Source organism: Gigantopelta aegis, chromosome 3 (assembly GCF_016097555.1).
Source record: "Gigantopelta aegis isolate Gae_Host chromosome 3, Gae_host_genome, whole genome shotgun sequence".
In the NCBI taxonomy this organism is placed as follows: Eukaryota; Metazoa; Mollusca; class Gastropoda; order Neomphalida; family Peltospiridae; genus Gigantopelta; species Gigantopelta aegis.
This window is the reverse complement of record NC_054701.1, coordinates 38,822,581-38,837,930: the sequence shown is the minus strand read 5'-3', so window position 1 is coordinate 38,837,930 and position 15,350 is coordinate 38,822,581. Positions and strand designations below refer to the sequence as shown.

At 38.8% G+C, this 15,350-nt stretch overlaps 1 protein-coding gene across 1 annotated transcript in view; it reads right to left on the bottom strand.

Moving 5' to 3' along the window:
- Positions 1–15,350, bottom strand: part of LOC121368016 (calcium/calmodulin-dependent protein kinase kinase 1-like) — a 197,136-nt gene that overhangs the window by 94,656 nt on the left and 87,130 nt on the right. Inside the window, exon 4 of the mRNA XM_041492525.1 lies at positions 14,959–15,000. Coding sequence (XP_041348459.1) covers positions 14,959–15,000 — 42 coding nt within the window. The remainder of the gene's footprint in view (positions 1–14,958; positions 15,001–15,350) is intronic.

Sequence of the window (15,350 nt, the reverse complement as noted above, 5' to 3'; positions counted from 1 at the left end):
CCAAACTGGTCATACTGTCATACCAGGATCCATCTCACTTTAAAAGTCTACTACCTCCAAACTGGGCATACTGTCATACCAGGATCCATCTCACTTTAAAAGTCTACTACCTCCAAACTGGGCATACTGTCATATCAGGATCCATCTCACTTTAAAAGTCTACTACCTCCAAACTGGTCATACTGTCATACAATAATCCATCTCACTTTAAAGGTCAACCATATCCAAATCAATCATATTGTCATGAAAGAATCCTTTTCACAGTAAAAGTCTACTACCGGTACCTTCAAACTGATCATACTGTCATACAAGAATTCTCATCAAAGTAAGTCTACCACTTCCAAACCAGTCATACAGGAGGCAACTTGCTAACCTTCATCACCAGCCTCAGTGGCGTAGTGGTTAGGCCATTGGTCTACAGGCTGGTAGGTACTGGGTTCAGATCCCAGTCGAGGCATGGGATTTTTAATCCAGATACTGATTCCAAACCCTGAGTGAGTGCTCCGCAAGGCTCAATGGGTAGGTGTAAACCACTTGCACCGACCAGTGATCCATAACTGGTTCAACAAAGGCTATGGTTTCTGCTATCCTGCCTGTGGGAAGCGCAAATAAAAGATCCCTTGCTGCTAATCGGAAAGAGTAGCCCATGTAGTGGCGAAAGCGGATTTCCTCTCAAAATCTGTGTGGTCCTTAACCATATGTCTGACGCCATATAACCGTAAAATAAAAATGTGTTGAGTGTGTTGTTAAATAAAAATACATTTCTTTCTTTCTTTACTAACCATCAAGCCTATTGCAGGCCTGTAAAAACCAGGGGGTGGGGGGACTTCGGAACACAGTCCTTCCCTACACTTGAGGATAAAATTTTAAAAACAATTTTTGTCCTACTACAAAAAATCTGGGTTGTGCCCTCTGCATTTTTAAAAAACCCAGGCTTCATAAATTTGGCCAAATTATAATCCGGTAGCAGTCCTAATCTTTTAGATACATCTGTGGTTTCCCAGATTGGCACAATTAGTGACTTGAAGATGGTGGTATTCTCAGAAGTGTTATTATTTTATTTTTTTAAATTATATATTAGCCACAAAATTTATTACATGGAGCAGGCCTTTTAATGATAAAGAGTGGGAAGCAAATTGCTGTGATGTCACCAACTACAGTCCAAGGAGTGACCTATCACTATCCATAACAGTAACAGTGTGGTTGTGAAAGCTCTCTACATGTACTTCTGAAGTCTCATCACTGTTAGTAGTGTGAATCACAAACTTTTTTTATTTATATATTGTTGTAAATTACATTTGGATATACATGTGTATTATAAAAGCTTTTACTTGTATTTATTGTTAATATTTTTTTATTATTATTCACAGATACCCTGTTTACAATTAACTGCCCCAATCCAGGGAAAAAAAGGGACAGGTGGTCTACATGACCCAGGAATTATGTTTTTTTTAAAACTAATAACAATTTCAATTAACCTGGAATTTAGACAGTATTTGTATAATATTAAATAGTAGACCTTTTTTTTTTCCTCTTTTAAAAAAAAATAGTTTATTGCTCCAGAAATGCATGTATGTTATGGTAATGTCAGGGATGGGGCCCCAAGTTCATTACCTTACATGTTACATATAGCAAACAGACATTTAATCTGAAGTAATATAACATATGGATATCAGAATGAAATAAAGCAATTACAAAGTGGAAATAAAATATAGTCTAAATAAAATAAAGATATAATAAATATACATATATATATTTTTCAAACTGGCATCGTGATTACAAAAATGCATTTATTACACACCAGTGTGAGATATTGCTCATGTCATAACAATCACTCAATATCTAACTAGTGTAATATTATTTGCGTGAGGTGAAAGTGACGTAGATCACTTGCTGGGCCAATTTGTAGAAAAATAATATGTAGTAGGTATCGACATCTGCTTACTTTTGCGTTGCAGCTTGTTTGCAGTTGGTTTGTAATAAATAAAATACTAAACTAGCTTGCCTGTCATACCATTTTTATGAAACTCGTGAACTGTGTTGGTATCTGACTTGCTTTTGCTCGTCAGATACCAAGAATGTTCACTCATTTCATAAAAATGGTATGACAGGCAAGCTAGTTTAGTATTCTACACATGTATATGTATGTAATAAAAGTAACAAGTGTCTCAACTATAGTGTTCTAGAACTTTCAACCAAGGTTCCCAGTTGTCATCAAATTGTCTATGTAAACAATTTTTATAATATATGTATTTCTCTATTTGTAACTTGTCTTTGATGAAATTTTTAACTCCAGTTTCATTTAGTGTAGGTACTCTTTTGTAACTTTGTTTTATATATGTAATACTTTACATTAACAATTAACCAATTTACAAAAGTGTTTTTACTATTTATAATTCCAAATAAAACTGTGGTTCTATTCATCTGGATAAAATCACCTTTTTGTAATAACCAATCTTCTATAGTACTCCAGAGTTCGACGATTTTAGGGCAGTCATAAAATAGATGCTGAAGTGTTTCTGGCTCGTGTGAGCAAAAATTACAAATATTAGAATCAGTTAATTTTATTTTGTGTAGAAAGGTATTTGTTGGTATAATTCTATTTAAAATTTGATACTGGAACCACAACAGTGTTGGGTCTTTCAAAGAGCAGAATGGTAAACTGTGATACTTTGTCCATTCTGAAGGGGCAAAGACACATCCTTCTTCAGAATATTTAATTTGTGATGAAATAGCAGACTTGAATAATGAATGAAAGATAGTGATTCTGTGAATATATATACAGTGAAACCCCTCAAAAAAAGGATACCCTCGGGACCAAGTAAAATGTCCGGTTTTAAGAGGTATCTGATTTAGAGTGGTTATTTTCTGTACTGATTTTTAAAAAAGACCAAGAAAAATGTCCGGTTTTGGAGGAATTCCGGTTTACAGAGGGTCTGGTTTTGAAAGGTTTCACTGTAAATATTTTTAATACACACTTTCATTCATCACATTGACACTGACATATTTTTCTTGATAGAAAAAACCAACAACTATTTTTTTTTTTATCTTTTTTAAAAACCCAAAAACTTCTAAGTTATTAATATTCTATTCAAATTATATATTCCCTATAGGTTCTAATAGACCAAATCAATTCCTATTAAAGATAATGTTAATGTTTACTAATAAAACTGATATAGCCAGTAAGCAGCGTTGTACCCAGGAAATACATTAATAAAAAGTGTGGCACCTCACATTTAATCTACCTGCAAGAAACTGGGTGGGGGTGGGGGGTTGGGGGGGGGGTCACATACCATTTAAGAGATTTAATTAATGTTTTCTATTAGCAACCGTCATTTTGCTGAAAATTGCTGTTCTATTTTTGTGGGTACCTTGCATTAGTTTCAACCTTTTGTCAATGTATTTACACAAATAATCAATGTTACATATTACTACTAATCACACACATGGCTGTTTTAACTCCGTAAATATACTGACGTCCAAAAGAAACTTTACATACACAAAATTTGAATAATTTGATAAATATTGTTTGTAATCAATTTAAAAACCACTGTACATGTATCACGAAGTGCATTGTGATGTTTAGATGTCAAACTTCATATTTTCCAATCTGACCAGACCCTTAGTTGATTTTCTATAGTACAATTTCAAGCCTTGTAACGTTTCTTTTGGACATCAGTATATCTGATGGTACACCTCGAACTTTGATACGGAACTCTCTTCTTTGGTACTATGACTGTAGTGTGTAGACAACCTTGGCCCCCATCTTCACAATAATATTGTGATTCACAACTTCACACCTCAGCCACTAATCGTGTCCCCCAAATTGTTTTGACCAGTATCCACAGAACACACTTGATTGATATGTTGTGTTTCTCAACAGCGCACAGCAGAGCCCCGACACTACTAATTCCCAGAAGACATGCTGTAACTCAATTAGCCCGTGACTGATTCATCTGATATACAATAGCATAAAGTTATTTTGACATCATTCAAACCTGCCACACTGATGGGTATATGGCTTTCAAAATAAGTCCATGTATGGGTGGGGTGTAGCTCAGTGGTAGAGCAATCGCCTCATGTGCAATGAGTCACAGGATCAAATTGTCGTCGATTGACTCATTCCCACTTGCCAATAAAAGCCCCATGACTGGCATATCAAAAGCTATGGTGTTTACTGTCCTGTTTTTGAGAGGTTATGAGAAAATACCCCAACTTCTTTTTGGTGGCAGTCTCTATCTCTGTCTCTCTCTGTCTCTCTGTCTATCTCTCTGTCTGTCTCTTTATCTGTGTCTCTCTTTCTGTTTCTCTGTCTCTCTTGATCTCTCTTGCTCTTTATCTCCCACTTGTTCTCTTTTTCTCTCTCTCCCCCTCAGCTGTCTCTTTCTCTTTCTCCCCCTCAGCTGTCTCTCTCTCTCTCTCTCTCTCTCTCTCTGTCTGTCTGTCTGTCTGTCTCTCTCTCTCTCTCTCTCTCTCTCTCTCTCTCTCTCTCTCTCTCTCTCTCTCTCTTCTCTCTCTCTCTCTCTCTTTCTCTCTCTTGCATGCTATCTTTCTCCTTTACCTGTTCTATCACTATTTTGCCTGCTCTCTCTCTCTCTCTCTCTCTCTCTCTCTCCTCTCTCTCTCTCTCTCCCTCTCTCTCTCTCTCTCTCTCTCCTCTCTCTCTCTCCCTCCCTCCCTCCCCTCTCTCCCTCACTAAATAAAGCCCTCTTTCCCTCCCTCCCTTCATCCCAAGTGTCACAACAGCCATATGTTAGATATCAAATAGCTGTAGTTTAAAATGTGCGTAGGTGTTATTAATCATTTAAAACATCTAGACCAACTGTATCAAGTCAACCTGAACAAAATAAAATGGATACTATATAATCCAGAAGATAAACCAAGAGCTTATTCATATCCTTTTGACAGGCCATATAGGGACCTCAGGGACACCCAGATCAATTAAACTGTCAGGAGCTGTACATGTGACGGTTATCAATTTGTCCATACATTTATCTCTTCTGACACTGCTGGCTTCAGTCTCAAACAAATATATACTTAACACAAGAGGTATTCATTTACACAGATTAATTGGACAAGTATTTACAAGCAGTTGTACCATGAGATTGCCAATTTGTTTCTCAGTAATAAACCCAAATCCCGTATTCTCCAGGGCTAGGTATCTATGGATATTTGACTGCATTGATTTCAACTTCTGCTTCATGGGATTGGTATTTTTCAAAAGGGAGAGTAGTAAACTAGATCATTCTCATGGAAAGGAACTGGAATATCTTTCTTTGTATATTCCTCCTGCTTTATGGGAGCTGCAGCTTCAAATGGGTTAATTGTTCTATGGTGAAACCCCTCAAAACCGGACCCTCTAAAAACCGGAATTCCTTTCAATACTGGACATTTTTCATGGTCAGTTTTAAAATATCCTCTCTAAACCAGATACCCCTTTAACCAGTCTTTTTACTTGGTCCTATGGGTGTCCAGTTTAGATGGGTTTCACTGTACTAGTATTATACAGGATTGGGTTAACAGACTTGTTTTTAAATTGTACAGTGGACAGTGTCCAAATATTGCATGTGTGTAATCCAGATTTCTATGTAAACTGGAACGATCACAGAAAGGTTGTTTGTTTTGTTTAACGACACCACACGAGCACATTGATTCTTATTGGATGTCAAACATTTATAATTTTGACATATAGTTTTAGAAGGGAAACCCACTATATTTTTCCATAGTAACAAGGGATCTTTTATATGCACCATCCCACAGACAGGATAGCACATATCAAAACCGTTGATATACCAGTCGTGCTGCACTGGCTAGAATGAGAAATAACCCAATGGGCCCACTGACGAGGATTGATCCTAGACTGACCATGCATAAGGCGAGTGATTTATCACTGGGATAAATCCCGCCCATCATGATCACATAGTCCTGTTCAGCTTGGTTAAAATTTGTATAATTTGGCACTGTGAATACTGGCCCATTTCATCGATCATTCTTGAATCCAGTTTAGACTGAGTCCATTGTATTTATTCAATTGAAGTCGAGTTGTTCAAGAAGAAAGCATTGGCAGGAAGGTGTGGTTAATCTCCTACGGTATTCCCCAGGGATGGATTTAAGCCTCTTTGTATCTATTCATTCTATTTCCTATTTTGCACGAATTGTAAATTTTCAAAAAGGGAGAGTTTGGTGGGAAGGGTGTTGGGAATTAATTAATATTTTTATCTTCTCTAACAGTGGTTATATTGTATTCATTCTAATTTCTATTTCTGGAAAATTTATTTTTGAAATTAGAGTATTAGTTGGCATTAACTATCTTAACCTTCATGGCAGGATTCAAGGAGATTTCATTCTAATTTCTAGTTCTAGTTTTTGTCCCGGGACAAGTCCCTGGCAATTCAGAGACAGGACCCGGGATGGACATGCATGAAACCTTAGTGGTATAGAAAGAAAGAACTCAACACATTTTATTTATGGTTATATGGCGTCAGACATATGGTTAAGGACCACACAGATTTTGAGAGGAAACCCGCTGTCGCCACTACATGGGCTACTTTTCCAATTAGCAGCAAGGGATCTTTTATTTGCGCTTCCCACAGGCAGGATAGCACAAACCATGGCCTTTGTTGAACCAGTTATGGATCACTGGTCGGTGCAAATGGTTTACACCTACCCACTGAGCCTTGCGGAGCACTCACTCAGGGTTTGGAGTCGGTATCTGGATTAAAAATCCCATGCCTCGACTGTGATCAGAACCCAGTACCTACCAGCCTGTAGACCGATGGCCTACCACGACGCCACCGAGGCCGGTCCCTTAGTGGTATACAGGCATGTTAAAATGTTCAGTTAAGTCAAGTCAAGTGATTCTAATTTCTGTTTTATGGGGAGCTGTATGTTTTAAAAAGGTTGGTATATTTTATGACCGTGACCCTGTGCTTGGACATTTATTTAATAGAAGCATGAAAATAAATTATAACATGTCAAATAACAATTTCTAAGGCTATATTACAGATACAAATTAGACGTAACAGATGCAAACACCGTCACAATATTTCACAATTTTAAACTGTCAACTGGTTATGTATTCAACTATTACATTCTAGAATTGATACATGTAGTTACAAACTTGAGGATTACCAGAACTGTATTCAGTATTACCAAAATCTATATATTCCAAAACATTCCAGACTGAAGTTTGAGCATTTGATGCACTACATATAAACAGCAAAATCCAAATATACTACAGTGAAACCCCTCTAAACCGGACACCCTTGGGACCAAGACAAAAGTCTGGTTTAAAGAGGGATCTGGTTTAAAGAGGTTAAGTTCTGTACTGGTTTTTAAAAAGGGACTCTCTAAAATGTCCGGTTTTAAGGGAATTCCTGGTTTACAGAGGGTCCAGTCTTGAGAGGTTTCACTGTAATTCTGAGCTCACCATAAGAAAACCATGGTTGGGGGGGGGGGGGGGGTGGGGGGGGGGGGGGGTGATTAAATGCTCACCTAACCTAGATTATGGGAAGCCATGCTAAGGGGAGCTAACCTTTACTCTCCTTGAACTAGTCTCAGGGTAAAGTGGGAAACTACAGTAATAGTTTGCCTTAAATGACATTAAGGTTTAATTGTCATGTCATAGGGTTTTATGTGGCATGTGCACATTCAGAACTAAGCTGTTGTAGTGCATGCCTGTCTTGGGTGCAGGTGCTGGCCTCAGCCGGCTCCTCCGTCCAGGACAGGAAAAGGGTTGGGGTGGGTGGGAGAGGGGACTGGCTGCGTTGGCAAGTGCAATGGAGTACCAGCAACCCGACCGGAATCCATATCGGGCGGGAGCAATTTTGGTAAAAGTCTAATTGAAACCATGTTCTCGCTGCTCCATTAAGCGGGGCGACCCACCCCGCTATTACATTTTGCTGCACTCCTTTCACGTTCTGCAACCCTCCTTTATTTTTCTGTGCCCCTCTTTATTTACCCACAACCCTACTATATTTTGTAGCACCTATCTCTGCTGTTTCCAAATGCACACTTTTTTCCACACATAAAAAAAAAAAATCAGTCTGCACAGTCAAAGGAAACAAGCTGTGTTGTGGGTACAAAAAAGCAAGTGACGAAAAATTTACAACAGTTACAGTAACGTAATTGAACAGTATTTTTAACAGCCTCTATTTTGTCCCATACCTGTATCCATTTGTATGTTTAATACACACAACAAAAGTTATATTTTATTTGAGCAATGAAAACATTTTTATTTTTTATGGATTCGGCAATCTCCAATTGAAAAACACTCACTTATTTGGTGCCAAATTTTTCATGTGATCAGAACGGTCATTCTGTCTTTTGTTTCCACTAACTATCGTCTGATATTTTGTCGTCAATTGCAGATATAATTGGTTGTAACTGATGATTTTTACTTTCTGTCATTTCTATCATTCTGTTTATTCAACAATTTTTTATAAAATATTATAAACTTTTTATTTTGGAGGAATATCACCGCTTATAAAAACAACGGAAGTGGTAGTGTTTATCATTAAAATCATTTATCTTGGGTGCCAAATAATATACTCTTCAAAAGAAAAAACACAAAACCACATTGTCGTAACATTTGGAGAATTGATTTAATTATTGAATGGTGAGTCCGATAATTACCAAATGTTGCAGGATTGTTCACAATTCACTCTAGTCCATTGTGAGTAAGTGATAGGACACACCACCAAGGTCAAGGTCATCTGGAGTCAATACCGGGTGTGGCCTCCGCGTGTGTTGACAACTGCCTGGCACCGCCTGCCCATTGAAGCAACCAGAGTACGGATGACGTCCCGGGGGATGGTGGCCCACTCGGCCTGCAAGGCTGCTGCCAGCTCGGGCAGGGTCTGGGGCTGTGGTTGTCGCTGTCGGAGGCGTCGGTCCAACTCGTTCCCATAGATGCTCAATTGGTTCAAATCCGGTGATATCGATGGCCAAGGAAGGACATTAATGTTGTTGTTCTGTAGGAAAGCCGTTGTGAGGACGTGCTGTCGAGGCCTGGCGTTGTCATGTTAGAACACTGCGTGGCGTTGGCCATAACTGGAATGATGTGTGGCCGGAGGATCTGGTCAATGTAGCCCTGTGCATTCAGGTTGCCCTGCACGTGGACCAGGTCAGTTCTGCCAGTGTGTGAGATGGCTGCCCACACCTTGACACTACCCCTGCCGAAATCTGTCCACTTCCTGCACGCAGTTTTCCGCATAACGTTCACCACGACGCCTATACACGCGACATCTTCCATCACGACGTCGGAGCAGAAATCGGGACTCGTCACTGAAAAACACCTGTCTCCATCGCAGTTGAGGCCATTGTCGATGAATCTGGCACCACTGCAGTCGGAGTCGACGGTGTTGTGGTGTTAAGATGACACCTCGAACTGGACGTCTGGCACGAATTCCTACCTCACGTAGGCGGTTCCGTACGGTCTGGTCAGATATCCTGCGCAAACCTGGTATTGCTGCGGCTGTGGAGGTGGCAGTAGTCAATCGTTCCCGAAGGTGGCATACCCGGATGTAGCGGTCCTGCCCGGGGGTAGTGACCCGTGGTCGACCAGATCTAGGGAGGTCACGTGTTGATCCATGTTGCTGGTAACGGTCCCACAGTCTGGAGATGGTGCTTGGGGACACATGGAATGCCCTGGCAACGGCCATTCTGGATTCGCCAGGTCTAGTCGGCCGATGGCATTGTTTCTCTGCGGTTAACCGAGACGTGGCATGTCCTGGATTGTCAACTGTCGGCCAGATACAGAGGCCAGGCAAGCGAACACCCTGCACTTTTATACTGTCGGTGTTCATGTTGCACGTGCAGACAACGCACGTGCAGTGGTGACATGGTTTGCACGTGGCTGCGTTTTTGCGAATATTCACATTTTGGAACTTTATTGTACAGTAGCTGCGTTTTATCGAATGTAACCGTGGGAATGTGTTTGGGACATGCAATGACCTTATATTCACAAAGCATGAACCGGTAGGAAACATAAAATCGGAGTTATAACCCATTTGTACCCTTTTGCGTTTCTTTTTTTGAAGAGTATATATACACCACCTTTACAAAAACAAAACTACTTTTTATCAGCTGGTGATAATATTTTATCACAGCGATCGATTCATTTGATGAAGATGGAAATAACAAAAAATGTATCCGACATTAGGGAATCACTTTACAAACATCTTTATTGTTTTTCATATATCTTTATTAAAATAATATTTAAACTTCGATCAGTTCAGCAAAAATGGAACTGCCATGAATGTCAGACCGACAACATCTTTGGTTCAATTAAAGGACGAGTCTGCTTGTATTTCAAAAAAACTTTTTTGTAGGCAAAATAAGGAGTATGTCGACCTGACATGAGTTTCGTAAAATCAGAATGACTCACACGCGAGTATAATAATTTCTTTATTATTATTGTTGTTTTCTTTATGAATAACAAGACCCAACTCAAAGTGTTTCAGCCACAACTAGAAGGAGACGACGAAATGACGTCATATTTCACATGTACAGTCTGAGCTAGGACTGGAGAAGCAATGTCATGTTATGACGTCGCTTCCCAAAATTACATCATTACACTTGTTATTACACGTGTGCTTCGTATGATTATTATTAACTCTGTTATGTTGAACCATATGGATAATAATTCAATATATTGACCCCTGTCCCGAATGAATGAATGAATGAATGAATGAATGAATGAATGAATGAATGAATGAATGTTAAACAATACCCACAGCACAAAAATACACATTAGCTAATGGGTGTCAAATAAAGTTGAGTATATGAATACATGTATGTTTATTAAACTACATTATAGTATGTAAGATATCTATTGTATCTATACATGTAGATGGTAAATTCTCAGAGTGTTTGTGTACATATAACCTATATTCACAAGGACAAGCCGTGCTGGTTTAAACACAAGAGGTTTCCAGATCAGAGAATATTAATCTCATTTGAGATGAAACCATTTCTAATCATAATAATAATTTACATTGAGATTAAAGTATTTTTCTGGAGTGATGAAGCATCATAGGATGTGTAAAATGATACACACTCTAAACAGAGTGGAAAGTGATTAATTATTCATGAGTTTTAATGTACATACAATTTATCGTAGTGCAGGATGGTTTATAAAAATTATTTTAATTATTAATAATTATCCTTTAAAGTATAGGTCATATCAGGGTTGAGGATTCCTGATTCAGCATCTAACATTTCACTGGCGTAGGAAGTGAGGGGAGGGGGGGGGGGCAAAGGGTTTGTAGCAGTAGCGATGTTTTTTTATATATTTATACATGTATTTATATATATATATATATATATACTGAACAAAAGAAGAAACTTCCGATTTGTACATATAGTATTTGTTGTGTTAAAGAATTGTATAATGAAATTATATAGGTAGTATTAGCCTTGAGCTGTATTATCAGGATTCATGAATTTTATCGATTATTTTTGCACTGTTAATCGTCGACAACGTGAAATTCAATTTGCACGTGCATGCATGGTTCGACATGTCCCGTGTAGTATTCGGTCAATTTGTTTTACTTGTCTTACTGACATTGTTGTCAAGTGAACGAAAACGCTTCAAAATTTGTAAAAAAATTAAAGTTTTTTTACATTGTAGCATTTTTAATATGCCAAGAATACCCAATAATTTACGCAAACGGGCGATTGGCATGCTTGATGCTGGCATTTCAACAGAAGACGTTGCAAGGCATGTTGGGAGTTCTAGTAGAGCGATACGAAATCTTCGCGTAAGATTTCGAACAACAGGAAGCACCAATGACTTGCCACGTTGTGGATGTCCGCGTGTTACAACGCGTGGTCAAGACCGCTATATCATGAACACGCATTTGCGCAATCGATTCCAAACTGCCACTGCTACTGCTGCTAACACACCTGGGCTTCATAATAACCGAATCAGTGGGCAAACTGTTCGTAATCATCTGCGGGAGAACGGTTTACATGCACAACGTCCTTACGTCGGATGCGTTTTAACGCAACGTCATCATCTAAATCGTCTTAATTGGGCACGTGTACACTCTCGTTGGATACGGCGACGCTGGAATACCGTTCTTTTTTTGGATGAATCCAGATTTTCTTTACAACGTGGTGATGGCAGGGTGCGCGTCTACTGTAGGAGAAATGAACGCTATGCTGACTGTTGTGTTCTTGAACGAGATCGTTTCGGGGGTGGGGGTTGTGTCATGGTCTGGGCAGCCATTGCCCATGGTTATCGTTCACCACTAGTCGTCATTGATGGCAATTTAAATGCTCAACGATACCGCGATGACATTCTCGCTCATCACGTCATTCCTCTGTTCCATAACAATGCCAACATCTCGATTTTTCAGCATGATAATGCCACCTCTCATACAGCTAGAGACACTGTAAATTTTCTTAGGACAAATAACATTGATTTCATTGATGACTGGCCTGCTAAAAGTCCTGATCTCAACCCCATCGAGCATGTCTGGGATAGTCTGGACAGACGATTGAGGCGTTGTCCCAACCCACCCACTAACGTCAACGAACTTCGTCAAGCGCCCATTCAGGAATGGAACAATATTCCACAGGCAGAAATCAACACTTTAGTCAATTCTATGCACCTTCGATGCACTGCCGTGGTCAATTCAAGAGGTGGTCATACCCGTTATTAAGTGTGTGTTTTGTTTTTTTAAACCCCTACCACACTTGGTCAAAATTTCTCCCAGTTTCTGTTAACCTATGGCCATGATTTTTGCACCAAACGAAGCATCATGGAACAATCTTTAAACGCATATATAACAATTATTCCCCCGGTTTGTTTTCATCAAGTTATGTTCAAGCAAAGTTAGCGGAAGTTTCTTATTTTGTTCAGTATATATATATATATATATATATATATATATATATATATATATATCTGTGTGTGTGTCGTCCCCCCCCCCCCCCCCCACTGATAATGGAAAAGGGCTCTCAACATGACTTGCCCCTCCAACCGGCCAAACCCAATCGATCCAGCCCACCAAACGGCTAAAACTAGGGGGCAATCATGGGAGACCAATCACAACGGCTCCAATAGGCAAGGTTCCAAAAAGAGCTAAGTAAGTCAAAATTACTCAAATAGATCTTATTTTTACTTTCGATAAACATTTACAAAGTAGCCACTAAAATTATTTCATGAAAACTGCGCAAATTTTAAATTTTTTAACTTAATCATACGGAACACTCAAAATTCAATAGCACCTCAATTCTATAGTGCCTCCGCCTGCTACCGACCCTGGTCAGGCTGCCACAGCTCTCTTGCACTGGACTAGTGCAGGCGACCCCTTCTGTCCCCCACCCCAACCCCTTTCCTGTCCTGGACGAAGGAGCCGGTGTAAGTCAGCACCTGCGCCCATGACAGGCGTGTGCTATAACAGCTTACTCTGAATGTGCATGTTAAGCCCTATGACCTGACCTGACCTGACCTGACCTGACCTGACCTGACCTGATAATTGAATAGTGTTGGTTTCAGAATTATCAAATGTTTGATATCCAATAACCGATGATTAATTTAGTGATGTTGTTAAACAAAACAATCTTGAACTATAAAAATAGGATTAACAACAAAAAATTCACAAAAGATGACTGGTCAAATTTACAAAGCCTGTTTTTCTTAAACGCAGGTGTTTAAGCATTGTAAATGCATGTAGTTACACCGTGTGTAAGATATAAACAGGTGTTTAAGCATTGTAAATGCACGTAGTTACACCGTGTGTAAGATATAAACAGGTGTTTACCCATTGTAAATGCACGTAGTTACACTGTGTGTAAGAGATATAAACAGGTGTTTAAGCATTGTAAATGCACGTAGTTACACCGTGTGTAAGATATAAACAGGTGTTTACCCATTGTAAATGCACGTAGTTACACTGTGTGTAAGAGATATAAACAGGTGTTTAAGCATTGTAAATGCACGTAGTTACACCATGTGTAAGATATAAACAGGTGTTTAAGCATTGTAAATGCACATAGTTACACCGTGTGTAAGATATAAACAGGTGTTTAAGCATTGTAAATGCACGTAGTTACACCGTGTGTAAGATATAAACAGGTGTTTAAGCATTGTAAATGCACGTAGTTACACCGTGTGTAAGATATAAACAGGTGTTTAAGCATTGTAAATGCATGTAGTTACACCGTGTGTAAGTTATAAACAGGCCTTATAAATTCGGCCCTTTGTATTTAGAGTTTAAACACCATAAATTAACAAAACTATTTTTTTACTTTATCCATAAACTAACCCTCACAGACTGAGTATGTAATCCAAGGTATGTTTAAACCTCACATAAGACTGGGGTACTTAATTTAATACATGTATACCACAACTGACTATACTTAATTCATAATAAATTAATATTTTATACAGAATACTAAATCTCACAACAGATTGAGTATTGAATCTATAATGTATCAGTAAAACTTAATACATAACAGATTCGGTATTTAATCTTAAGCATGCAAAGAGCACAACAGAGTACAGCTTACATGTACATTGGTAGTAAATGTTTAATGCTTGACAGTAAATACAAAATCTCACAAAAGACTGGGTACAATATTTAATAGCAAATGTAAAGAAAAGGATAGAAATGTTTGTTTTATGACACCTAAGTAATGAATGGATGGATGGACAGATGGATGGACAGACAGATGGATGGACAGACAGATCAATGAATGAAAGAATGAAAGAATAAATGAATGACTGAATTAATTAATTCATTCATGAATGAATGGTTGGATGGATTAATGAATAAATACAAGAACAAAAGAAAAAATGAATGAACAAACAAATGAATGTTTAACAACACCATAGCACAGAAAACATATTGGCCAACAAAGTTAAGTAAATGTGAATATCTATACAAATTCATGCAGGTGAAATAAAAGTGTGTTAGTAAGGTGACTACCTGTGTGAAATAACCTCACCTGTGAGAAGCAGCATGCTTTGACATTGTTCCACCAGCACAACTAACAAAAACAAAAACAACACAACAATCAACAAGTGACCAAACAGTAACTACAACAATAACAACATCAACAACAATCATATAACATGTGCAAACATCAGCTGGTAGCAAGCTACTGGCCTCAGTGGCGCAGTGTTTAAGCCATCAGACTACAGGCTGGTAGGTACAGGGTTTCGCAGACCAGTACCAGCTCCAAAGCAGAGCGAGTTCTTAAGTGCTCAATGGATAGGTGAAAGGCCATTACACCCTCTTCTCTCTCACTAACCACTAACCAATTAACAAGTAACCCACTGTCCTGGACAGACAGACCAGATAGCTGAGGTGTGTGCCCAGGACAGCATGCTTGACCCT